At 42.6% G+C, this 25,306-nt stretch overlaps 1 protein-coding gene across 1 annotated transcript; it reads left to right on the top strand.

Moving 5' to 3' along the window:
- Window positions 1–46: 46 nt before the first annotated feature.
- Window positions 47–12,309, top strand: CASP3 (caspase 3). Its single transcript, XM_066548319.1, has 8 exons — window positions 47–156; window positions 4,290–4,426; window positions 5,514–5,606; window positions 6,447–6,571; window positions 7,069–7,197; window positions 9,065–9,240; window positions 9,733–9,850; window positions 10,913–12,309. The coding sequence occupies exons 3-8, from the start codon at window positions 5,533–5,535 to the stop codon at window positions 11,137–11,139; spliced, it is 849 nt and encodes a 282-aa protein (XP_066404416.1). The 5' UTR covers window positions 47–156; window positions 4,290–4,426; window positions 5,514–5,532; the 3' UTR covers window positions 11,140–12,309.
- Window positions 12,310–25,306: the final 12,997 nt, after the last annotated feature.

Genomic DNA, 25,306 nt, shown 5'->3' with positions numbered 1-25,306 from the left:
CGGGCGGCCCGCCCTGCGCGGGGCGGGCCCAAGGGGCGCCGGGCGGGGCGGGCTGGGCGGCGGCGGCGGCGGGACTTTTTCCGCGCCGAGCAGCGCTTAGCTAAGCCAGGCTCGGGAAAACGCGGATCGGAGCGCAGCGAGCAGGCGGCGAAGCCGGTGGGTGGCGGCGGTGCCGCGGCGCGGCCGGGGCCGGGATGCGGGCGCGGCGGCGGCGGCGGCGGGGGAGCCGAACAAAGCGGGGCGGGGGGGAGGTTGGACGAGGCTGTGGCTCTCCAGGTCCGCGTGGCCGCCCGCATCTCTCCCGGAGCAAGTCGCCTGAGGGGAGCAGGAAGGGAGCAGCGTCTCGCCCGGGGCGGGCCCGGCTGAGAGCGCCGCTCCCCCGGCTGCCCGCGGGGCTCCCGCAAGTCCGTCCGTCGGTCGGTCCGTGGCGGGGGCGGATGAGGGTGAGCCCGGGCCTTGCCCGCGGGCCAGGCAGGAGAGAGCGGCCGCGGTGCCAGCCCAGCGCCCGCCGCTTCCCCTGCGCGGGAGCAGAGCCATGGCATCAGGTGTTAGCTTTGCAGACGCTTACGGCAGCTAGCCTGTGCCCTTTCAGCCTGTCTCTGTGGAGAAGCTGTTGAAACAGAGGGCAAAAAGAAGGAAAAGCAAAGAAAGGCGCTGTAATTCCGAGCTGCTCTCTGGTGACCCCTCGGAACCCATTGACCGGAAACACGGGGTCGAGAGCTGTATTTGGATCTTCCAGAACAAAGCGTGTTAAACCCCGTCTGTCCTGACGGAAAGCATGCTTGGGGGCCTGGCAGGCACTGTGGCTGACTTTAGATAGCATGGAAAAGGCCCTGCCCGAGGTGGGTTGTGTCCTGTCTGTTCCCGGCTCGGCTGAAGGATAGGGCTGGCCATCTGTAGTCCTTTACCCTGTAACTCACATTTCTTCTTTCAACTATCTGCTTGCCAGGTGGTAGGTTTAGAACTAGCACACCGTGCCCTTCATTTTAAGGAACACGATGTGGCTGTTGCTTATAGCGGTGGTGATGTGACTAATAGCTACAGGCAAATTAATAACTCAAGGCTCCCAGCTACACTCAGAGTATTTCAGCTGATTTTACAGCTTCATGCTGAGTGTTGGAAGATCAGAATGCTGGCCCAGTGTCAGGGCTTTCCAGCAACTGCATCCAGACCAGAAGCAATGGGAAGAGCGGTCTCAGCCTGCTTCCGTCTGTGGTAGCAGTATTTAGTAAGGGGATAGTGTCACACAGAAAACGTAATGATGTATTTCAAATGTTTTTCGTTTTTTCATATAGTCTGTATCTATATTTTCCTTCTGTTACTAGTCAGATAATGATTGTTTAGCGTTACACATTGTAGAGGGGAAAATTTTTAATTTGCACGTCTGCATTAGTATCATGATATGTCATGTATATGTTCATGTACAAAAAATACTTCTTTGAATGCTTGACATTTTCTCTTGCAGTCATGTGATGTAGAAAACTGCCCTTTTCCTATCTTTAGGGAGATGTTTTACATTGCTGATGTCTGTTTTGAACATGTGTTTTAATAGTGCTGTACTCATTGCTTAGTAGTGGCAGATAGATACTAACTATGTTGTGTTGTCTCCTGTGGTTTGCATATTTAAGGATCCAGTTGGTAACTAAAGACAGTTTAGTTATTTGCTTTCTCCCATCTCAGAAGCTTTGGTATTATTTTTAGCACTATACCATTCATTTCTGTTGATGAGAATTGATTCTCATTTCAAATAATTATTGCTTTAAAAAGCAACCTGGTGGTTCTTATGGCAGTGGTGACACATGATGATATGAATTTATTTTCCTTAGGTCCAGGTAGAATAAGTAAATCCAGGCTGGAATGGAGTAAAAAGTTGTTTTATTTATTGTTTTTTATTTATTGTTTTCTCTTATCAAAAGAAAAGCATTAGAACAACTGCATTTATGTTGGGGAAAAATATTTTTGCTGTTATTGCTGTACAGAAAGACATTGGTCATTTTTGGTAGCTTGCAGAGCATAGCTTTGGACCTTTTAGAGCCACTTTATTTCTTACTACTTAGTATATGTAAAGATCATTGTAGCATCACCTTTATATTTGCTGTCTCTGTCTCATGTTTTTTTTTGATTGTATTTTTTTTCAGATACAATATTATAAAATAAGCTTCTTAAAATCTACAGAATCTATTTTGTTAGATATAAAAATGCTGTTGTTCTTTTCAAGACCTTGTTTTTTATATTTCTTTACAGTTGAAACCTCGTTTTATCTAAGCTTTCAGAGAAAATAATATCAAAGAGCAGAATAAAAATCTGTAATAAATTTTTAAAGCACTGCTGTGATTTCTTCCCCCCACATCTCCCCCACCAGGATGAGATCATCCTCCACAGGGAAATGCATGGCATCACTGCATTACCTAAAGCAAGATGAGGCAATTCTTAGTGGCCTTGGTCAGAATCAGCACCATCCTCCAGAGAGCATTGCTGTTACCCTGACTGCTGCTTTAGAGCACAGAACACCCTCCTGGCTCAAACACGTATTGGAGTGCCGAGCAAAAAAAGAGAAATCTCTTTGTGGGTGTCTTTTGTTCTTTAAAGAGTGCAGTGACCTGGTGCCTGAGAGTGCTCAGGAATTGATGGATATTAAAAGTGAGTTACAGGTTCTGTTCTGAAGATAAACCATGTGCATTTCAAATACTCAACGTGTTATAACCGGCTTTTCTAGACAATCCCTATAGCTTCTGTAAAGTCTCTCAGCTCCAGTTGTGATGAAGCAGAGTGCTGGAAGCTCTAACACTTCACTGAACAATTGAAACTGTAGGCTGTGAACTAGGCTCCCAGAGGCCTTAGTAAGAAATATTTTTATGATACAGTATTGCATGTTGTGTTTTAAATTTTTCAGAAAGAAACTAATATAGTTTGTTGTAATTGTAGGTTTTGCTACCTACTTCCAATTTCTTTGTTTCTTTGGTGCTGGATCAAGGACAGCAGTTTGAGAGCTTTAAAATTTAAGGTCGCTAAAGTGTCAAAGACATAAGTCTTATTTTAAGGTCACTTAAATGTTGAATATCTCTCTTAGTGTTTGCATCCTGCCTTAGTATTTATGTTGTGAGAAGCATTCAGTGCTCTCAGGGTTCTGCAGTTTGCTTAGTTAAGGCTGCAGCTGTTCAGTAGTTTGGTTGATGTGAATGCAGGAGAGCCCAATAAGCCACTCAGCCTCCCTCGAGATTCTAGGGGCTCATCTGCTGGCCAGAGTGTGTTAGCCTTCCCTGTACTTTGGCTGAGTCTTTCTTTAAGTAGCTCTTGGTATGTGGCTCATCTGATAAACAGGAGCTAGCCACAGCTTATGGAAGCACATATTTACTAGTTCACACTCTCTCCTTCATGGACTTGCAGCACTGGCGCTGCAGAACTTCACAGTGCCAGGCAGCTGGGATCAGCACCTGGGGTTTAGGAGAAGTTGGTTTCTGTGCTGACATGGCTGCACTGCTGTCTGTGCACCTGCTAGCTGGTTTTGATAATAGAGATGGCACATAATGCTGTGCTTTTTTTGTTTTGTTTGGCTGATTATTAACTTCCTTCATCTGTTCTTTGGCTAACAACAGTAATAATTTCCCTATCTCTTATTAATCCCAGCCACATTGAAGGGTGTGGGCTGTGCTTGTGCACCTAGTTCTTCTCCAGGGCAAGGAAGAGTATGAGTGGCATCAGAATGGTGGGTCAGTCTCCTTGGATGTTTTCCTACAAATTCTGCTCAGGCTGAGAGCTCAGGAAAGCTAGGACCCAAACCAAAGGATATTGTAGTAGGGATGGTTGAAAAAGTCATAGAAACTCCTGAAGCTGGGCTGTGCTGGAGCAGAACTTTAAAGCATCCTTGTCAATTAAAGGTGTTCTTTTCAATTGCTGGGGATCAGAAGCTCTGCCCTCCAGTTAGAGCTGGGTGCACACACCAGTTGTCACTGTAGACTAGACTTTGCTGGCAGTGCTCATGTTCCCTGCTCTCTAGGGCATAGGGTTGGATCTTTGTCATGCCACAGGTCATAAGTATTTGAATTGCCCTTTGGAGTTTCTTGACTTTTTCTTCCCACAAGATACTTATAATGAGTTAGACTTTGAAGTTAGGATGGATGAATCCAGATCAAGAGGCTAGGCAGTCTAGTTCAGCATTGTAGATTTAGTTCCTACCCTATGATACTGTCTTTAAAGTAAATATCTAAAATATAATGATAAAATGTATTTTAGACATTATATTTCTAAAATACTAAGCTTATTTTGTATTTTGGTCATTTGATTTTCAGGAAATTTCCTGTTTCTTGCATTACATAAAACAGTTGTCAAGTCTGGAATAATTTGGTGAAGAAGAAGACTTAATTACATCAGTGTTCTGAAATAACATTCAGAGCAACACAGAAGATCTTTTGAAGCCACTAAAAATGTAAGTAAATGTCTTCCTAGAAAAAGGTTAGGAATGCAGATTATACATAACCAAATTACTGCTTCTGATGCATCAGTAATTGTTGCCACAAAAAGGGGTGTTTGTGTTGTACTAACAAGAGTACAGATACAAAGTTGAGACTTAATATAATAATAATAATATCATTATGTAAGATGGCAAATATAGTTTGCCCCAAAGAACTTAAGCCTTAAATAAGAATCTTCATCATATCTGACCAGCAAATCTTGCTACTTGGTCTGGTTACTCATACCTTCTTATTTACCATAAATATATCTGCTGAAGTAAGTTTTTTTAAAATTCTTGCCTTGAAATGCCTTGTTTGACCTTCTTGAGGTCTTGGCACTACTAAGCAATTATTACTCTGTCCTATCTGGTGGTTTAAATTTGATGCATAATTGTTTTCTGACACTTGAGTTTAAGGTAACTTTTGGTAGTATGTTCCATGAATATACACAAAGTAACCATGGAGGAGGTTTAATGCTTTTAAATTGATTTCTGATTTGGTATCCATTATAATTTATTGGCCTGTATTCTCATAAAAGTAAATAGCCCACAGCATAGGGGTCATTCCATCAAATGATTTAAGTTATATTGTTGTGGTTTTGTTTTACTACCATAGCAATTGCCTTCACATACACCAGTTAGAAAGGGATGCAGTGATGTTTCATTTGAAATGGAATGCAGAGAAATTACTCATTTCTCAAGCTACTATGACCTAATTTCTAATCTGTGTTAATCTTTGCACATATCTAATAACTTGTATTGCTTGATTTTTGGTTCTTAATTTCTACTGCGTCTGGGGACATTACAATGTTTTAAAGATTGTTTTTGATTTGTTTCTCTCTTACCTTGCTTTTTGTAGGTTTTTTCAAAGATTTGGTCATAGGGATCTTAGGGATCTGCAGACTTTTCCCCAGAGCTCTTTTAGAAGGCAATAATGTTCTTCTTTCAAATATAAAATGTGTAGAGATTACTCAGAAAGCTTTTTTTTTTTTGCCTACTAATATCCTTGGCTAAAGTTATTCTGTGAACTGTCATAATACTTCTATTTTCTTGCATTTTCAAGCTGATAATTGAAAGCAATAATGACAGAAATGGGAGATGGACCACATCTGGGGGAAGATCAGACAGATGCAAAATCTGTTCCAGGTTTTAAAGGGTAAGTGAGGTACTTTTGGTTTAAGTCTTCAATATAAGTCTGGGCAGCAGCTTATGTCTAAGGGATTATATATGCACAATCAATCCTTGATATCACTGAGCTAAGATTTTAAAGTTTAGCATGCTACCAATTACTTACCAAGAAGCTGTTGTGGCAAGGGGTGTCTCAGCCTCGAGGAGTAACTGAGAGAGGCATCTCTGCTTGAGGGAGATCCTGGTGTGCAGCCTGCTGTATGTGGAGGAGGACAAGTGACTTACAGTCAAACTTGCTTATGAGCCATGTTTTGGGATAGTGCATGCTCAGCTAGCCCCTAGATGTTGAGGAAGACTTATGGCTCTTAGCCATTGTGTTAGCTGTATCCCAAAGTCCAGCTTCATCGAGGTGTAGCCATCACGCTGGCAGCTTTTGCTTAAGCAGAAAAGGAGCACACATCTGCCACATCTCTTTAGGTTTTGAATGTTTTCTTGTGTAAATTCAATGATAACTTCTGTTTAGAATTCAGAACAGATTTGCTTTCTCAGAGCTAACCTATCCTCCAGGTACATAGATTGCAAAAGATGATAGTAAAAAAGCCCAACTGATTTCTTGTTGATACAGTAATTGGCATCCTTAAAATAAGTTTTCATAGTTTTCATATTCTCCTGTGCAGAGGCATTACAATTTTAAACACAGTTCTTCCTTGATTCTTTTAATTTCGAGCTTGTTGCAAGTTCCACAGAAGGTTGCTACAAATGCAATCTCACCAGTTCCATTGGGGTTGCTAAAATAGCCTATTGTTGTCATTATTTTGAAAAGAGAGATCAGAAATTAACACCTACATTTTGTCTGGTTCCTATACAGAAAGAGCCTACCTGCTAGCAAGTCTATGGACTCTGGAATTCTGCCAGACTACAGTTACAGAATGGATTATCCAGAGATGGGGGAATGTGTAATAATAAACAATAAGAACTTCCAGCCACATACCAGTACCACTCACAAGTTTTTTTTACTTTTTTCGTTAATTTAGATAAATTTGTGCTGTGTGTTACTCTTCAAAATTAAATATGCAGACCAGTTTTGATTGCACTCTAAAATTAAGTCATGGGTGTGATTCATTTCAGTCCATTCTTCCAAATATGCATAGAGGGAGCACGTTAGGGTGTAGCAGTAATGAGGAGGAAAACTGATCTGCAATACAAGTCTCTCTTACCTTTTAGTCATGATTTCTGTTTTGCAAATGAAATTCTCATGTCCTTAAATAGGGAAGTAGATATAAGAATAAGATGCAGATAAATCTACAATCGGTACAGAGGGTGGGAGATGGTATGCCCATGTAAAAGTGCAATGTTTTCTCTGCTAGAGTGGATCTGGAGTAATGGAATATTTCAGACTGATACAGCTTTAAACAAGAAAAATAATTTGGCTCAATCAGACCATGTCATCTATATAATATGAAGAAATAACACAGTTCTCTTGTGTATAGGGATGTCGTCCCGTTCAGGTACAGATGCAGATGCTGCAAGTGTCAGAGAAGTTTTTATGAATTTGAGATATAAAGTAAAGATCAACAATGATCTTTCATGTGGGAACATTTTTAAACTATTGAAAAAGGGTAAGTTATTATATGTTGTGTGTGTGTACATTAAGTCAACTGCTGTTTCCAAATACACCTCTTGCCCTCACATCTCTTCTTTCTGGGTTCTTTTAGATGCTTTTTCACACCTTCTGGTGATTTATTGCTAAGGATGACACGTACATCATAGTTTCTATGTTTATTCATCTTAGCTGTCTCTCCATCTTTTGTGCCATGACTGTTGTATCCATATCCTTTCTCATCTTCTAAAGAAGGATGGAAAAAAGGCTGAAACTTAAATGCAGACTGATTTATATTCTGACCCTGGGATCTCTGAAGCTCTGTGAGTTGGAAAGAAAGCTGCTAGATTGGGTGGAGGGGTTCTGTGCTTAATGCTTAATGGTGTAGCCCAAAGAAAGGTTCTGATTGAGGGACCAGAACTGCAGGTGTGTAGACTGAATTTTCTTTTGGATAAACAACTCACATTTTGTTTACCTTGTGAAACAAAACACCCTTCTTTCAAGTGAGAGCTTTATACTGCTGTGTCAGTCCTGCTTGCTTTGGACTTGGCTGCATCTAGACCTGTACATTAAATGGTGCTGGAGGTATCAGTGCCCTGGAACAGGCCATTACAGTTAACTGTGCAAGGTTCTCTGCCATGACTAGGCCTCATGCCCACTAGTGCTCTCCCAGACTGTTCCAAGTCATACTTAAACACTGAAAGTGTTCCAGTGATTATTCCCAACAGCAGTTAGCCTGCAGCGATCCTGGTCTTGGGTTTTGTGTTTGGTTTTGTTTGGGGTTTTCTTGTTTGTTTGTTTTTTAATGAAAGTGTTTGCTAACATAGATGTAGGTCTTTAGTGCCAGTTAATATTTATGCCAGAAAGTGTTCCCAGACGTGGTTAATTCATTAGTATTGTTGTAGCTGGTCTGTTGAAAGTAGCTGAAAATGTGACTCTTCTAAATGCAGTGCTTGTCCATAATTGTAGAAATGCCTGAGTGTACATCACTTGAGTAAAGTTGAAGCAATTAATTTCTTCCAGAACAGAAATTTAGTGCTTTGTTAAGCACAAAACAGTAAGACTTCAGATTTTAGGGACAGTTTTTATTTTTCATCTACAAACTCTTACATCTTTTTGAATCACCACTCATAATTTCTTTTGGATCCTTTCTTTTAACCTTGTTTGTATCTTTTCATAAATTTGAAAAAGTCATCTTGGTCCTCAAGTACATTTCCCACAATGTCAGACAACAAAAGACATTGGAGAATATAGATTCTATGCTATTTGTATACCACAAGATGAAAAAAAAGTATAAAACTACATACACTTTATATCAAGCTTAAATAACTGTAAGAACAAAATTAAGAGGATTCAGAAATCTTCCTAGACCTCATCACAGGTAAAAAGTGAGAGAGAAGTGTACTGCTAGAACCTGCAGGAGCAGCAACAGCCATGGTCATGCTAAATTTAGTTCCCATGTAATCCAAGTAGTTGAAGCATCCCCAGTTGGAAAGAGAGGAAGGACTTCTCCTTTCTTTCCCAAACCCCAGGGTATTCTGTCAGTCCAATCCCAGACCACAAGGCTGACCATTATTGCATGAATGAGCTGTATCATTCCAGCTTGGAGACACTGTGGGCATACCCTTTTTGTCTCCTGACTATTCCTGGCCTAGCTCTGTGGCCATGTCTTGCAATTGGGAGGGTGGGCCCTTAATTTGGGGTTTCCTGTGCCCAACCTCCTGAAGTAAAGTAGGCAGGCTTCTTGTGTTTAGAAGTGAAAACTCTTTGGAGGTTTCTAAACATGCTAATTAGTTCTTAAAAACTTCTGTAACCAAGGACAGATCAAATACTCCAAATTTTTACAGAGTACAGGAAGTTAAGATAATTCTCTTTTTTCTTTCAAGTTTCTGAAGAAGATCACAGCGAGCGAAGCAGTTTTGTTTGTGTCTTGCTGAGCCATGGCGACGAAGGATTGATCTATGGTACAGATGGGCCTCTTGAACTGAAGGCACTAACAAGCCTTTTCAGAGGTGACAGGTGCAGAAGCTTAGCAGGAAAACCCAAGCTCTTTTTCATTCAGGTGATGTACAGCTGAACAATGATGATCAAATCAGCCAGATAGTTAAAAAAAATACCATTTCCCACTAATTATTAGTGCAAAAAGTTAATCCTTTCTAAAATAGATTTGAATGTAGTTATTTTCAGAGTAAGATTCTAAAGTGGCACAATTTTCCCTGTTAGGTAGGCTGTATTTATAACAGCTGGCATTGTGTTAATTCTATGCATTAAATAAAATATTAGGTAATATTTTAATGAGTTTCTGAGTGCACTTTTGAATGAATACTCAAATTGTGTAGTTGATTTAAATAAATGTTACTAGTTATCTTCTGAGTCTGTCTAATGGAAATGTGACACATAAATTCTTGTTATTTTTGCAGTTTTTTAATCATGATATAATTTTTAAAACACAAAATATCATTGTTTTTATAATGATCACTGCCTTTACTTTTCTATTTTAACATTATTTTACTTTTCTATTTTAACTTTTTTTTCCATTCTTTCTACCAAATAGGCTTGTAGAGGGACAGAATTAGATGCTGGTATTGAGGCAGACAGTGGATCACAAGAAACTGTGTGTCAGAAAATACCTGTAGAGGCAGACTTCCTGTATGCCTACTCTACAGCTCCAGGTGAGGCACTGTATCCATGTCAGCCTGTACTCATGCTATAAATTACAGCTTGGAGTGGCACCCAGCCAGTGGGTGAATTCACTTGTGTGCAATGTCCTTTGGTCACTTTGGGTTAGCTGTCCTAGTTGTGTCCCCTCAGGGGCTCTTGCCCAGTCCCAGCCCCTTGGTGGGGGAATGTTGGGGAGGCAGCACTGCTCCCAAATATGCTGATAACACCCCAAGGCACTGGGGTGTTATCAGCACATTTCCAGCTGCCAGTGCAGAGCACAGCACTGAGGGCTGCTGTAGGAAAATGAACTCTTGCTCAGCCAGACCCAATACAGTCCTTCATGGAAATAAATATTTACTTCCCTCAATCACTTTTTTAAATTTGACTTGATTTCTTGTTGAAGTAGTTGCTATTCTCAGTTCCTACAAAACTGAATATATCCTTCTCACTAGCAAACCCCCAAATGTTCATCTGCTGGAAATTCAGTTAATTGGAGTTGTGCAAATAATTTACAGCAAGAGGAAAAGATATTATTCTCAGAGAACAAAATAATCAGATGTGCAGAAGTGGATGATAAGTACCAGCATGTTACTTGTCTATTGACTGTATTTGTATTGCATCCTTAAGCAAAATTGGTAGTGACAGAGCCCTTCATATGTCCTATTTCCACTTAGCAGAGGTAGGTTCAGTCTTTAATTCTGCACGTATTTGTGAAATTAATGACACTGAAACCCGTTTTCCATCTGTACTGTCACCTCTTTGTATTTGTGTACCCCATGAAAAGTAGTAAGTGATTAATGACTAAGATTGCTGCCGCAGAAGATAACTTTCCTGACTTTTGATTTTCTTCCTACTTAAGATTTTCTTAGATTATAAAAGATGACAGGATTAGGAAAAAATTTTCAATTGGAATTTGTGGAGATTATAAAATCTAAATGTTATTGGTTGGTGGTTTTGAATTATTCTAAAATATTGGTTGCCATTGGAAACAATGCATTGTTCTCCTAATTGCTGACCTGTCCTGTATCAAAGGCTGCTCCCTCTCATCACTTTGACATTGCTCTTTTCCACAGGCTATTACTCCTGGAGGAATGCAGTTCAAGGCTCATGGTTTATTCAGTCACTGTGTGAAATGCTGAAGAAACATGCAGGGAAACTTGAACTCATGCAGATTTTAACTCGTGTCAATCGCAAAGTGGCAGAGTATGAGTCCTGCTCAACTCAACAGGATTTTAATGCAAAGAAACAGATTCCATGTATTGTCTCTATGCTCACCAAAGAATTTTATTTCCCTTCCTAAAATAATTTTTCAGTTCATGCTATTTATCTGCATTTTATATGCAATATTAGTACAAAATACCACTTTTAAATCTGGATAACTGTTCACTACTGTGTGTGGCACAATGAAGTGTCTCAAAGTTAGATATCTGTCTGTTGTTAGAGATAAAACATAGTATGGCTGTGTAGAAATGCAAAGCTGAGTAGCTGAAGCAGATTTGAAAGTAGTGCTTGGAGTATTGCAGAAAATTAGGAAAGGGAGACTGAAGAAAGATCAGATTGTTTATTGGAGCAATTTGGTGCTACATTTCACTTTGCCGAAGGGGCACAGAAAATAAACAGCTCTTGTAAATAGTTTGGTTTCAAATCTTACAAAGAAGATTCAGAGTGTCATTGCTGGTAATACAATAGTAGTGTCATCACACATTTCTTCTTAACTCAAGTTCTCAAAGTTTAGGTCAGTTTATAACCTAAACTATTTTTACACTTTTGGGCATAAACTGTGGAAAACAGCCATTTCATATTTTTGCATACAATTACAAAGCATGTCTAGAGTACAGTCAGTTTTTCCTGATAATTTGTGATAATTTACTAACTTTGTGTGTGGAATATTAGATAAAACAATTATATCAGCATGGTAGCTGTTTCAAAATAAATTTTGTATTCTGACCTTGAAGCTGAGTGCCTAAGGGACCAGTCTTCCAAAATGTCTTTTTCTGCAGCTCCCTAAGGGTGGAGCTGTTGGGGCATATTTGGGGCTATAAGAACCAGTGCAAAAGGGAGTCTGCATTCTGAGCAGTCTGCTTTCCTCTATTTAGCCTTAAATAAGAATGGGTTGGCTCTGTGTATGTCACATGTAATCTGTGTGAAAACCTAGATTTGTGGTACTGGAGAAATTTCACTTCATAATGGTAATTCCATGTGTTAACAAATAGTAAATTTATATCTCTTGACTCTGAATTTTGTGAGACAGACTTTTACAAAATTGCAAAACATTTTTGCTGATATTTCAACTTGTAGCAGTCTTTTTAAGATCAGTGAAAGAATATGATATTATTATAGGTGCTTGCAAAACAAGACTTGAAACCCTTTTAAAATTCTGTAGCAAAAACAATGCTGGAAAAATGATGTCCACTTCCAGAGGCATTTTGTACTTGTTTTTTTTAAATTAAATACTGTTTCCTGGATTGTATCATGCTTTTCTATGTGTGTTATTTGTTTAGGATCTGATAGCTTTTGCAAATTAGTTTGAACTTTAATTCTATCCTTTCCTCAAATTACTATTGTCCTTTTTCTCCCCCATCGACCTTACCACCTGAAATTGAAAAGAATCCCCTTTAAAGCATTGAATGCCATTGTATAGCCAGGTGGTAGAATAGTGACTTGAGACATGGGAAATGCAGGTTCAAAAGGGATGCAGAGGAGGCAATTTTAAACATTGTAAATGAGTTCCTTGATGACTGCCTGCTGGATAGGAGCAATTCTGTCTCTCTCGTATAGAAATGTTCTGTGAGAGAGGGTAGGTCTATTTTAACTCCTTGAAATTTCACTTCTGGGCAGATTCTTGCCCATGCTCCTGTTGCAAAATTAAATGGGCCTCTTCTTCTCATAGGTTATGAATTACAACAAGCATTTGCAAGGTTTTAGGTTGTAAATAACTGACGGGACTTCTCTTAATCTGCTTCAGAGTAATGGGGCAGAGGGATGTTCCTTGAGTTATTAGTTATTTTGCTATGAAAAACTCCCGTCACAGAGTTTGCTCTTCCCTTAGATTTAATGAATTCTAGTCTGGATTTGTCTTGGTCCTTTAAAGGAAAATTATTGTACAGCTTTTTCAATGGTCCTTAAAACAGAGCAAAGCAAAACCTAGGCTAGGCCACAATGAGTATCCAGTTGGAGGAATGAGGCCTGCACCCATGAGATACACTGAGGCATATGTGGTAAAGGGATTTCCTGAGGCATGCCATGAGATTTGGTGCTGGAGGGATTACAGTGGGCATGCTGGCCTGGTGATGGGGGGCAGGGGCTCTCATTGATCTCACCTTAGCTCTGCAGCTGGCCACATGGAAGAGGGAGTGACACTGCATGTTCTACCCTGGGCATGACCCACAGTCTCTGTAGTTTCTCTCTCTGTAACTCTCTCCATATCCATCTTTTATGTATAAAAGTGGCTGGACCAACCCAGTGTTCATGATGACAGTAACAGGATACTTGACTACAGTCTCACTTTCACTTCTCCAGAAAGTATTTGAAATCTTCCATGGCAGAGGATGGGAATGTGACCACCATGCAGACAGGGTGATGGGCTTGCTCCTGTCTCCTCCCTAAACCAGGGACATCTCCAGTAAGATTTCCACCTGTACCAGAGCATGCCTGGAAATACTTGTGCATAGTGCTGTGCTCTCAGATTATGTAGGTCAGTGAATTTATCACTGGCAATCCAACAAGAATCTGTTAATTGCCTGTTGCTCCAGTGAACTGCACTATTTGTTAATGTGTGGTCATGAATGAGACCAGACTTGGAGCATAGCCCACATTGTGCATCTGAGATCTTACTGAACACAGCCAGACTTACAGTGCTGAATTGGTTATAATCAGAAATTTAATTAGCCCTATCCAGCTTCTCTGAGAACTAGTTGGAAAGCAGGGGAGTTTATTTTCTAATGAATTTCTATACTCTAAGCACCAATCATTTAGCAGAGGTAGGGCTTAAGATATGAGGTGTTCCCATCAAGTCCTTTCAGGACAAGAGCCATGTTTTACTCCAAGTTGGTAGATTCCTTCGCAGTGCCAAGGAGACACCTAGATACTTCTGACTGAGGGATGGTGTTGCAGTGTGTAGGACTTGCTTGTAGAGACAGAGCCTGTTGAAGAAGGCAGAAGGAGAGGTGATAACATCCTTTTTGCTCACATCTTACTTGTCTCTCCTATTTTTCTCATGTCTTTCCTAAACAACCCTATTTGTAATAATTCATCTCACTGCCTCCTACCCATAATCAACCTTCTTACTAGATCACATTTTCCTAATTATCCATGAGCTCAGTAGCTCACCACCTCCTTGCCAAGCCAAGTCAGGTGAAAGGCTGGGTGAAAACACTTCCATGAAAGTGAATATATCACCCAGATGGGAGCAGTTCACTTGCACGAGGGAGCCCTTTCATGCCAGCCATGGCTGCAGTTTCCATGCTGAGCTGCAAAGTAAACAACTGTTTTCACCTGAAGGTCTGTGACTATCTGGATTATAAAGTCCAGTTAAATCATGTCCAGAAGGCTTTTAAGAATTCTGATATTAGTATTTTGCTGACTTGAAAAGCCAACAGAGCCACAAACTTTTCAAAATTTAAGAGGTTAAAAAAGATGGCATACGAGATACCTAAAAACTTACACTGTTTTCTAGTAAAACAAAACAAACAAAAAACCAAACCAATAAGACCAGCACCAATTTCTTTTCTGAATAAACACTTTTAATGTTAAGCAATGGAAGGAGAAAGAAAGTAAAGACCCAGGCTGAAACTGAGGAGGCAACTCATGCTGCCTGGTTTACAGCAGGTCAAATACTCCCTTCTGGCTAAGCAAATCCTTATTTTGAGTGCAGTCAGTCTGCCTTCTTCCTCTAACAGTCCCTGGGAGTACCCATTTCAAATATGAGTTTGTTAAAAGAAGGCAAGTCAGACACTAATGCTAGTAAGCCCCATGGAAACAGTCTTTCCTTGAGAACAAAATCCACACTTTTAGTACTCTGCTCCATAAGAAAACTCATGGAACTTACTTAAAATACAAATTTGGGGTTGCTCAGTCTAGGGAAGAGATGGCTCCAGGGAGACCTTAGAGCAGCATGTCAGTATCTAAAGGGGGCTAGGGACAGTTTTTAGTAGGGCCTGTTGGAACAGCACAAGGCATTATGGTTTTAAACTAAAAGAGCGTAGATTCAAATTAAATTTGAGGAAGAAGTTCTTTTATGATGAGGGTGGTGAAACACAGGAACACGTTGCCCAGTAAATGCCCCATCCCTGGAAATGCTGAAGGTCGGGTTGGACAGGATCTGAGCAACCTGGTCTAGTGGAAGGTATCCCTGCTTGCTGCAGGAGGGGTGGACAGGATGGCCTTTAAAGGTCCCTTCCAACACAAATCACTCTTTGCTTCTATGATGATATGGTTGTTAACATGTACTGGGTCTCCTTCTGTGCTTGATGCATTGCTCTTGGAAGTTTCTATGGTTTCTCCTAGAATTTTAAATTGCATTACTATATATTCACTGGATTACAATACAATCACATGCATATCAGTTAGTTTTTGCTAAACCCAGGCAGTATGCATATGAAATCACATCTAGTGATTGGAAATATTAGCAGTATGAATAATAACAGCTAAATTAAGACTTGTCACCTCATATTCTGTAAGGAATGGTACTCATTACCAGGAAAAACTACCTTTCAGCTGTGTATTTCCTCCTGCTCTTGATTGCAGACAGCAGAACTGTCACAGAACTCTGCCTTTCTGAGGGACCAGGGCCAGAGGTGAACAAACTACTGCTTCATCACCACCGGGTGTCACTGCAGATAGCACAATAATCTCCAAAGCCCACATTAATGAGTCATGCAAAATGAAATCCAAAGGCCTGCAGAATGAAGCAATGCTTTCACAGCTGTCACTGGTTGGTTGCCGTCAGCTGGTGTGTTTATTACATCCTGGGATTTGCATCCCAAAGCATGGGAGAACACTGTATTGCTGCTTCCCAAGAAAGCCACACTGTCTTTTTGCATATCAGAGTAAACAAGAATTGGCTGATTTTGAGGCAAAAAGGGTTATCTTTGCTGCCCTAGACCTACACAGAGAATACTTCCAACTATGGAGCATGTCCCCCTGCAGATCCCTGTCATACCACTGATAGTCCTGTTACATTTAATTCAAAAATACAGCAGCCCCCCAAAACAGGTTTCTGCTGTATCTGTGGTGATGGTCTTCAAACAAAACTGGTGCAATAGCTTGCTTTGCCTCCATCATGACAATTAGTGGAAACAGAGAGAACAAAACCTTGCAAGCTCTTAATTTTAATTTTATGTCTTCGAATAAATTCTGAAGTTCAGATTTTCCTGCATAATCACAAACCAAAAAATTAGGACCTGTCTTCTCCTAACAAATGAAGAAATGTTCTTTTCTTCCTAGGGACCAAGATGTTCTTTCATGAAGATGGTTGCATAATTAAAGTGTGTCAAAAGAAAACAAGATGCACAGCAGTCATTTTCCAAAAGTGATTTTGCTTAATGTTTACAGGCAAGATTTGACATCAGGTTAAATAACTCACCAGTGCTGCCCCCACTGTCAAAGGACTGGCAGTGACGCTCTACCTTTGCTTCTGAGCACAAGACCAGAATATTTCTGTCTGGTTGAACATGGTGAGCTTTACAGGGACTTACCTGATGAAATTCCATAGGATGGGGTGTTAAAAGACCAACCTAGATGATCTAATAGGTTCTCCTGGTTTCAAATTGTATACAGAAAGCTACCTTGCAAATCTCTCATTACCGCTGAAGGATGAGCAGTAACGGGTTTTCCAGAATAGGCATAAAGCAGTAGTAATATTGTCTGAGTGGTGTGAGAGTATCTGATGCAAAGATGTACCAACCACAGTACTCCATGACCATTAAAAATTGTTGTTTCTATTTATTTAACCACAAGACCTTTACAAAGAGTAGTGGAAAGAGCCATCACTGTGCACAGTGCTGCCAACATCTGCATAAAAACATAATTTATAGTAAACACTAACAGGGTGATTTAAATTTGCAAAATCCTTCTTAAGAGAGACACAAGCATTTCCTCTTTCTATTTCTGATACTGAACACAAGAACATTTTGTGTTCCCTTTTATTCCATTCAGCTACAAGCCACTTCCTCAAATGCACAGCCCATACCTCTCCTGCATGATGCAATGCAAGCAGCTGGTTGAAGGCAGGAGTAACCTTCTCTGCATTGAGTGCTTTTCCTGCTGAGCCTCTTCACTCTTCTTTGCCTCCTCATCCTCAGCTGGCTCCCAGTGCCCAGCACACTCCCACCTCTCCTCAGCTGGGTCTATGAGCTTTCTGGATGAGGGATGACCTTTAGATGATGGGGATGCTGTGGCTGCAGGAGGTCCTGAGCCTGGACATGCACTCAGGAGACTGTGGCTTCCCCACCTGCCATGTGGTCCCATTGCAACTAGTGACCTCACAGGTGTTGCTTTCTTCATTCAGCCTGCCTGTTATTAAGACGTCAGGAAGCCAATAAAAAACCCCAAGTGGGCTTTGATCTCACTGCTCTTCAGGCTCGACCTTTAAAGCCAAGAGTCCATAATTGGTAAACCTTTTCTTTCCCAGGATGTGTTCTACACAAGAATGCATGCACTATTGTGATAAAATTGTCTCCTGAGAGCTACGGAAGATGGGAGAAGCATCAGAAGAAGGATCCAGCTTTACTGCGTCTCCAGCAGCACAGCAGGAGCTTGGCCTTATGTTTGGTAGCTTCTGCTTGCTGAAATGCTGCTGGGTGAAAGCACAGACTGACAGAATGTTTGGGGTTGGAGGGGACCTCAGGGACTGTCTAGTTTCAACACCCCCTGCCACAGGCCTGGACAGCTTCCACCACACTGCATTGCTCAAAGCCGCATTCAACTTGGCCTTGAACACTTCCAGGGATGGCACAGCCACAGCTTCTCTGGACAGCAGGGAATTTCTTCCTATTATCTAATCTAAATTTATCCTCTTTCCATCTGAAGCCATTTTCCCTTGTCCTATCACTACGTGCCCTTGTAAAAAGTCCCTCTTCAGCTTTTTTAGAATCCCTCAGGTATTAAATGGCTGCAGTAAGGTCATTCCAGAGCCTCCCCTCCACCAGGGTGACCAACACACATCCAAAGGCAAAATGAAAACCAGATTCTTCCACTCCTTTCACTAGTGCCTGTATTTTATGCCTGCATGTGATGTGTAAGCCTCCCTGGCCAGCACCCTGCTCTGGTGGGGCTGCCTTTAGACCACCTCTAAGGGTCAGTGGTGCACAGGGCTTGGTGTCCCACAGCACTCCAGGTTTCTGTAGGGAAGCCCAAAGGCTGGCACTGACCAGTGAGTCACAAAAGAATACTGGGGGTTTGGGTCCTACTGAAATCAGCTCAAAAACAAGAGGTGCCTTAGCTGCTCCAAGTGACCTGGCTCTGTGGTGATGACAGAACAACAGCCTGAGCAGCAGGGAGGGTCAGCAGCAGGGCAAGCAATGGAATCTGTGTCACCAGCTGGGTGCTGCAAGGCTGTGTCCCCTCAGGACAGAGGCTGGATGAGCTGGGGAGACCCTGCTGGGGAATATGGAATGCAGGCTTTACCCTCTAGGCCATGTCAACACAGGCATGTTTTGATCAGCTTTTCCCAAAGGCACCACTGTGAGAGGCAGGAGGGAGGGCAGGGGAAGCAAGAAGGGCAGCAGTGAGATGGGAGACCTGATCAGGAGGTCAGAAGGTGGCACCTCCGAATGCAGCCTTGAACTACTGACCAGCAGCTCTGGAAACCTCTGGGGGGAAAGAGGCTTTGCAGCTACACTGAGTCTTTTAACTTGGATGCTTACCTCAGGAATGTAATCAGAGAGCTGATCTTAAACAGTTTGTGCAGTTGTTGATGAGATTAAAATGTGCTGCCACGCAGGCAGCACAGGCAGTTGGAAGCAGAGGGTTACTCCAGTGTCTGCTAAAGATGCTGAATCTCTGTCATCTATGGCTGCACAGCAAGTCTGAAAAAGAGAAGTGCTAAAAAAATACTCAAAAAATGGTCCCAGGGAGAGGGGGAAAGAGGAAGCAGCCTGGCTTACAAAACTGGGGGTGAGGGACAAGGGGGAACAGGCCAGGGAGCTGAGAAAATTAAAAAGGAGGGAGCACAGTCACTGTGAGGGACCCCAGGCCAGGCATGGGCCAGGCTTACCTCAGAGTTAAAACACAGCAATGACCTGCAATAAAAAAGACTAAACCAGCATAACCAAAAGTAAGGGAATGCCCTAAATATTAGAAGTAAAAACCTCCAGGTTTTTACATTAGGGCTAATTGTGTTCAGGTGGAAGCATTTCATGGCGCTTGGCAGAAAGAGAGGGAAAAGGAGGCAGGGAAGGAGAAGTGCAAGCTGTGAGTGACCAGCAGCTTGAGGCACCTGCTCTAGCTGAGAGTCGTGCCCAGCCCTGTGAGGTGGGCACAAAATGTACCCAGGAGCAGCTGATTCTATCAGCCATGAGTTTGAGCAGCAGGGGCTGCCAGACCTGTGCTGTTTCAGAGAGTTGAGGAAAGCTTCAGGAAAGCTCCCTGGAAAGGCCCAAACTTTGCAGCCTCAAACTTTGGAGTCATCCAACTCAAACTCCTCAGCTTTGGAGTCATCATCCTTGGAGAGGTTCGAGATAAGATTGAATGTGGTGTTTAGTGCTGTGATCTAGTTGACAAGATGGTAATCAGCCAAGAATTGGTCTTGATTATCTTAAAAGTCTGTTCCACCCTAAATGATTCTGTGATTCTGTGACTTTACAAGCAAAGGATACAGCAGGCAGGACCAGTGGGGCAGAAAAGGAGGCAAGGAAATGATGCCAGGCAGTGTAGAAAGGGACCTGGTGTGGGTTTTTCTAAGTTAGCATAGAGGAATTTTAAGAAGTAACTGGAGAGATGCCAGGAGATTTGCAGGATTCTGCTCTAGAGCATCATCTAAATGGGAGTGGCAGCTGGGAAGAAAGTGGAGGAGCACTTGCTGGGCAGTGGGGAAAGGATGGCTTTGGTGGGGATGGGGTCCAGGAAAGGCCTTGAAAACAGACAAGCAAGCTGTGTCAAAAAGCTGTGCTTGGAAAAGAGCAATGAAGCAGCAGAGAGATGCAAGAGGAATAGAGCAATGACCAGCGCTGGGCTGGGAGAACCACCAGCACAGCCACCTCCAGGAAGCTGTCCCTGGGAAAGCCACCTGCAGGAGGCCCAGCAAAGCGCTGGCAGCAGCCAAGCTGTGGAGCTCTTGAGCAAGACTTGGGGCTCTGAGGATGCCCTGCCAACACCGGATCACGGATCCTCTGCAGCAAGTGTGTAGGGAAGGTGGGCTCTGCTGGTGTCCATCACAGGCTGCTTCCCCCTTTGGAAAGGTGCTGAGATCTCCCTGTGCTGCTTCCCTGCCAGCTCACAGTGCAGGCAGACCGATAGAGACAGAGATTATTCAGGACTGACTGACCTGGAAGCTTCAGCTTTCACTCTGTCCTGCCTGAGTACAGCCTGGGTTTCAGTTTGACAGGATCATGGATCAGCAGCACACAGGAGAGAATGGAGTTTGTGTCTGTGAATGAAGAAATCCCTGAGGAGAGGTGGGTCAGGACAAAAGGAGGAGAAAAGTATGGTGTTCCACACTCACTGCGGAAAGTTGGAAGTATTTGGGAGTAAAACAGCTCATCTATGAAATTCATAGATTGGAGAAGTTTGCTGAGAGAAGCAGAAAAAGAGGTGTTGTGAAGGATTAAAAAGAGTGCTCTGAGAGATGCTACAAAGCACATACCTTTTACCCCTTACTTCATTACAAAATAGTAATTATCAGCCTTGTCCTTTTTCCCCCTTACTTCAAAACAAATAGTAATTATCAGCCTTCAGTCCTAGTGACTGAAACAAGTCCTGCAACTGAAGGCTGTCTTATTACTGACACTGAGTGCATGCACAAGTGACAGCAGCAACATTCACAGGTGCCAAGCTCTACAAACCCATTTAAATCAATACAATATTCCCATTGATACAGTCTTCACACGTTCTGGCTGAAGCTGTGTCCCTGTGGCTGGGTTTCAGCATCCCCTGGTGTAAATCTTTAGAGCTTGGTATTACCAGGTTGTAACACTACAGGAGGCAGAACAAAAAGCAGAACAAAAAGCAATCCATAACCTAAAGGGATAATACCTTGGATATGTTTCTTACCCAAGGTCTAAACAGAGTGAGAAAGCAAACGCTCTTTACTGACATAAGACATAGCAATAGAACTAGAAAAAACCCCAAACCCTATGAGCAGAGAAACTTCAGTTGTCAAATTTCCTGTGGCTTTTTCTTCCTGTTTATGTTCCTTTCATGCCACACATACGAAGGGGTGAGGTCTCATCAGGGTTTTCTGGGTGCCTGTGCCTGTGGCAAAGGACTCTTGTGCATGTTTCTCCATCAGGGAGAAGGTGAGTGGCAGCTGCTGAGGGTGATTTGCTCTTGCACTGATCATCACAGGTGTCTACAGTGGCCCAGAGACTAACAGAGTGTTGAAACCTGTGTGCAGCTGAGCAGAATGAAAGCAGTGCAAAGACATTGTGACCTTCTACTATTCCTTCATTTTAATGATGGAGGTGATTTAAAAAGAATCTGCATTTCACAGGACTGATAATTACCCCATTAAACTTGCCACTATCTTGCATTTAGGTTCCAAGTATGAAGCTTTGGGGAGATTTGCTGGGAGCCAGTTCACTCATTGGCCTTACCCTGGATTTGAGCTCTAAGCCGTGTCCCTTAGACTCACACCTGCAGTTGAATCATGATAGCAAAGAAAAATAACCCCATGGTGGTATCACACTTAAGCTGGGAAACAAGGTTCCAGCATGGATGTACGTGTAGATGGGGCACTGAGCAACAAGATATTTCTGGGCAAGGGCCCCGCAAAAGATTGGAGAAAAATGCCATGAACCTCTGCAACCCAAAGAGCTGAGAAAGTGTAAAAATACAGAGGCAAGCTTCCTCCACTTCGGCCTTCTTTTTTCAACCGTGTCCTGATCACTCCATAACTGCAAGAGATACGGAGTATCTGTAGTGGAGTTCACCATTTACCTCCTTTCTAAAACAGAGGGTCATTTGTTTTGCCATCTTGAAAAATATTGCAAAACACTCCAAACACTGATTGCAGGCATAAGTCAACAGCATTGCAGGTGCTGCCCATGGCCGGGCTGGTTTTGCTCCCTGTACATCCGACACAGCAGCACAGCCACAGCCAAACTCTGCAACTCAGCTCCCTGGGGTCTCGTGGGCATTTGGGTTGGGAAATGGGAAAACTGAAACTCAGATCTAATGAGATAAAGTGAGATCCTGAGTGGGGGCTGGGAGGGGATGGGAGAAAAGGCATTTTAAGGCACAGGCAGCCCTGCCAGCCGCATAGGCACAGTGTTGGGCAGCGAGGAGAGGCCCTTCCTGAGGTCTTACCTGTGTGCCCCCACTGACTGCTGTGGTACCTGGCAGTGCATCAAGCCCTGCTGTCTTACAGAAGTTTAACTTCCAGCAGGGATTAGCTGGCTTTGGCCTGGTAAAATCCAGACAGCCATGTTGGGTCAGGTGGGCTGGGGGCTGTGCATCCACTATTCCCAGATTTCCACAATCATGGAATAACAAAGGCACGTGGACAGCAGTCCTGTGATAATGGACACTCTATGAATCCTCCAAGCCCTGTGGGTTTTTTCCTTTGTGCATCTCCTTTAAGTTAACAAAATAGCCAGCCATAGTGTGCAAGCAACAGCATTGAAATTCTGGCACAAAGTGGGAGATAAGGATCTGAAGAGCACTGGGCTTTTAGGGAGAGGTTGTGTTTTCTCCAGAACCATGAACAAAGTGGGACAAAGGGGCATTTTGAGCAACCTGTCCTTTTTTACCTTCCTCATGTCTTCAGCTCATCAGGGCTATGACAACTACTGCATCGAAAGCAGTGTGGCCAGCAGGTCAGGGGAGGTCACTCTGCCCCTCTATCCCACTCTGGTGACACCCCCACATGGAGTATTGAGTCCAGCTCTGGGGTCCTCAGTACAGGAAGGACGTGGACCTGTTGGAGTGAATCTATAAGAGAGACACCAGGATGTTTAGAGGGATGGAACACTTGTCCTATGAGGAAAGGCTGAGAGAATTTGGGTTGTTTAATCTGGAGAAGAGAAGGCTTTGGGGTGACTTATCTGAGGCCTTCCAGTACCTGAAGAGGACCTACAGGACAGATGGAGAGAGGCTTTTTACAAGGACATGTAGTGACAGGACAAGAAGGAATGGCTTCAAACTGAAAGAGGGCAGGTTTAGATTAGATGGTATGAAGAGACTCTTTACTGTGAGGGTGCTGAGACACTGGAACAAGTTGCCCTAAGCAGCTGTGGATGGTCCATCCCTGGAGGTGTTCAAGGCCAGATTGTTTAAGGCTGTGAGCAATCTGGTCTAAGAAAAGGTGTCCCTGCTCATGGCAAGGGTGTTTGAACTAGATGATCTGTAGGGTCCCTTCCAACCCAAGCCATTCTATTGATTTTATTAATCCAGACCTGTGACTTAAGGAGAAAAAACAATAGTGTATCTTGATCAGTTCTGGTTGGTGTTATAGTTTAGCTGTGCTGTCAAGCTGAGGGACAGGAAAGCAACAGTATAGCTGAAGTTCTTGACATGAGTAATCAGATGTGATGATAGGTCATGTAGTGAAGCTGTTCTCAGAGCTATCTTCCATGTCTGCTCCCTTTTGCACATGAAACCATTCAATGCACTGGTATTTGGCTCTGGCCAAGGGAGAGAAATCATTGGCTGGGCAGGCTGTGACTTCTCAACAGTGAAGTGAAATGTTGCTGCTGAGAGTGCCAGGTGCTAAAAGTCACACTGCTTTGGATAAGTGGTCATGAACCAGTACCAGCAGGTGAGCAAGTACTTGCAGATGAGCTGAAATGTTCTGCTTTCAAGAAGAAGAACAAGATTCCCCAGGCTGGGAAGAAAGAGGAGAGAATGTGATGAAAACCTTAAATATGCAGTTCAGTTGGAAAAGAGTGGGGAAGTCTGCACAAACACTGCCAGCAGATCTTCTAACAGCTTTTGTGTAAATGTTCTCTGCAGCTATTCCACAAACTGTTTACAACAGGTTTATGTGCATTAAGATTTAGCTTGTCAAGCAGTGAAACACTTCCCTTCCTTTGAAGCTGACTGGGCACTATTAGCATCTGCTTATCAGACTTTTATGAATCCAGCCCAAGGTATAATTTTTTAAGGCCTTCATATACAGAGAGCTCTTGACTCTTCAGCCAGATCCATTCCACAAGTGAAATGGCAGTGCAAGAGGAAAAGAAATGCACTGAAATTATACATAATTGCTTTTTCTCCACCTCTATTATACAGGGAGCAGGTGAGTCAGCACTCCCATGGAACTACTTTACTGTGAAAGAAGGAACTCTGCCTCAGCCTGGTGGCTGTTTACTCTTGCCTCTCCTTTTGGTATCTGCATACTAAAGCTTTCCTGCAGGGTTGGTTACTGCTTATAAGCATCATAACATGCATACCTGTGGAGTATTCCTTTCATTAGAAGGAGGATTTGCCACCCCACATGTAATTACTGAAAGCAAGGTGCAAATAGTGACCACAAGCACCTGAATTATGTTTTTCAAAATAGTCCCACTGTCATAATGTACTACTGAAATCCAGTTGGGTTCATGGGTCCAGGTGTCATGCCATGACTTACAGAGCTAAGGAAGCAACCTTTCTCCTAAATTTGCACTGCCTACATTGTTGCTTCTGATTGTTGTTGATTTATTTGAAATTCTAAAAACACAAGCACAAATTAACTGTGCTACTGGAGAACCCCCATACAAAGCAATAGTATTTCTTGTAGCACTGCACAAGAGCAGGATTCCTGAGACAGAGACACTATTGTACCAGACTGTAACACTGAGTAAGAAGAGACAGCTGTTATCTCTGGGAACTTATCCTCCACGTAGTCTGAGAGAAATAAAGGTAATGAGGAAAACTCACAGCAGGCAGGTAAGACTGGGAAGGTAACTTAAATTTCCTGAGTCTGAGCTGGCACTGACTCCACTAGCCTACCTTAAGAGACAGTCCCTCTGAAGACCAAGGTTGATTGATCTCCTGGTTATTTTTTAATTTGGGCATTTTAGCTTGGCCTATTCAAACCTCCCCTGCATGGCAATGGTCTTTTATCTGTCTGCCTCTCTCTGATCTGTGCTTGGTAAGTCAGCAGGTAGAGTGCATCACGAGCCTTGCCTCTGCATTGCATGTCACTAATTAAAGAAGCCATTCAAAATAAAGCTCCTACTCATGTTCTCTATTAATAGCCAGGAGTTTTCCTCCACCCTACCCTCCCACGACCTCTTTCTTTTAAAGTGATAAAGCAGCCCTGTCCATGGTTTTGAGATCCCTTGCACTCGGATACCAACGCAGCATTTTTCCAGCTGCATTACAGCAGT

The sequence above is a fragment of the Molothrus aeneus genome, chromosome 4 (genome assembly GCF_037042795.1).
Source record: "Molothrus aeneus isolate 106 chromosome 4, BPBGC_Maene_1.0, whole genome shotgun sequence".
Lineage (NCBI taxonomy): Eukaryota > Metazoa > Chordata > Aves > Passeriformes > Icteridae > Molothrus > Molothrus aeneus.
This window is presented reverse-complemented; position numbering and strand designations above follow the sequence as displayed.

What these genes read in the sequence shown, in the direction of transcription:
- CASP3 (XM_066548319.1), top strand. Translation starts at nt 5,533, where the DNA reads ATGACAGAAATGGGAGATGGACCACATCTGGGGGAAGATCAGACAGAT. An exon ending in TCTGTTCCAGGTTTTAAAGG is followed by an intron (nt 5,607 to 6,446) that starts GTAAGTGAGGTA and finishes GTTCCTATACAG; the next exon opens with AAAGAGCCTACCTGCTAGCA. An exon ending in GAACTTCCAGCCACATACCA is followed by an intron (nt 6,572 to 7,068) that starts GTACCACTCACA and finishes TCTTGTGTATAG; the next exon opens with GGATGTCGTCCCGTTCAGGT.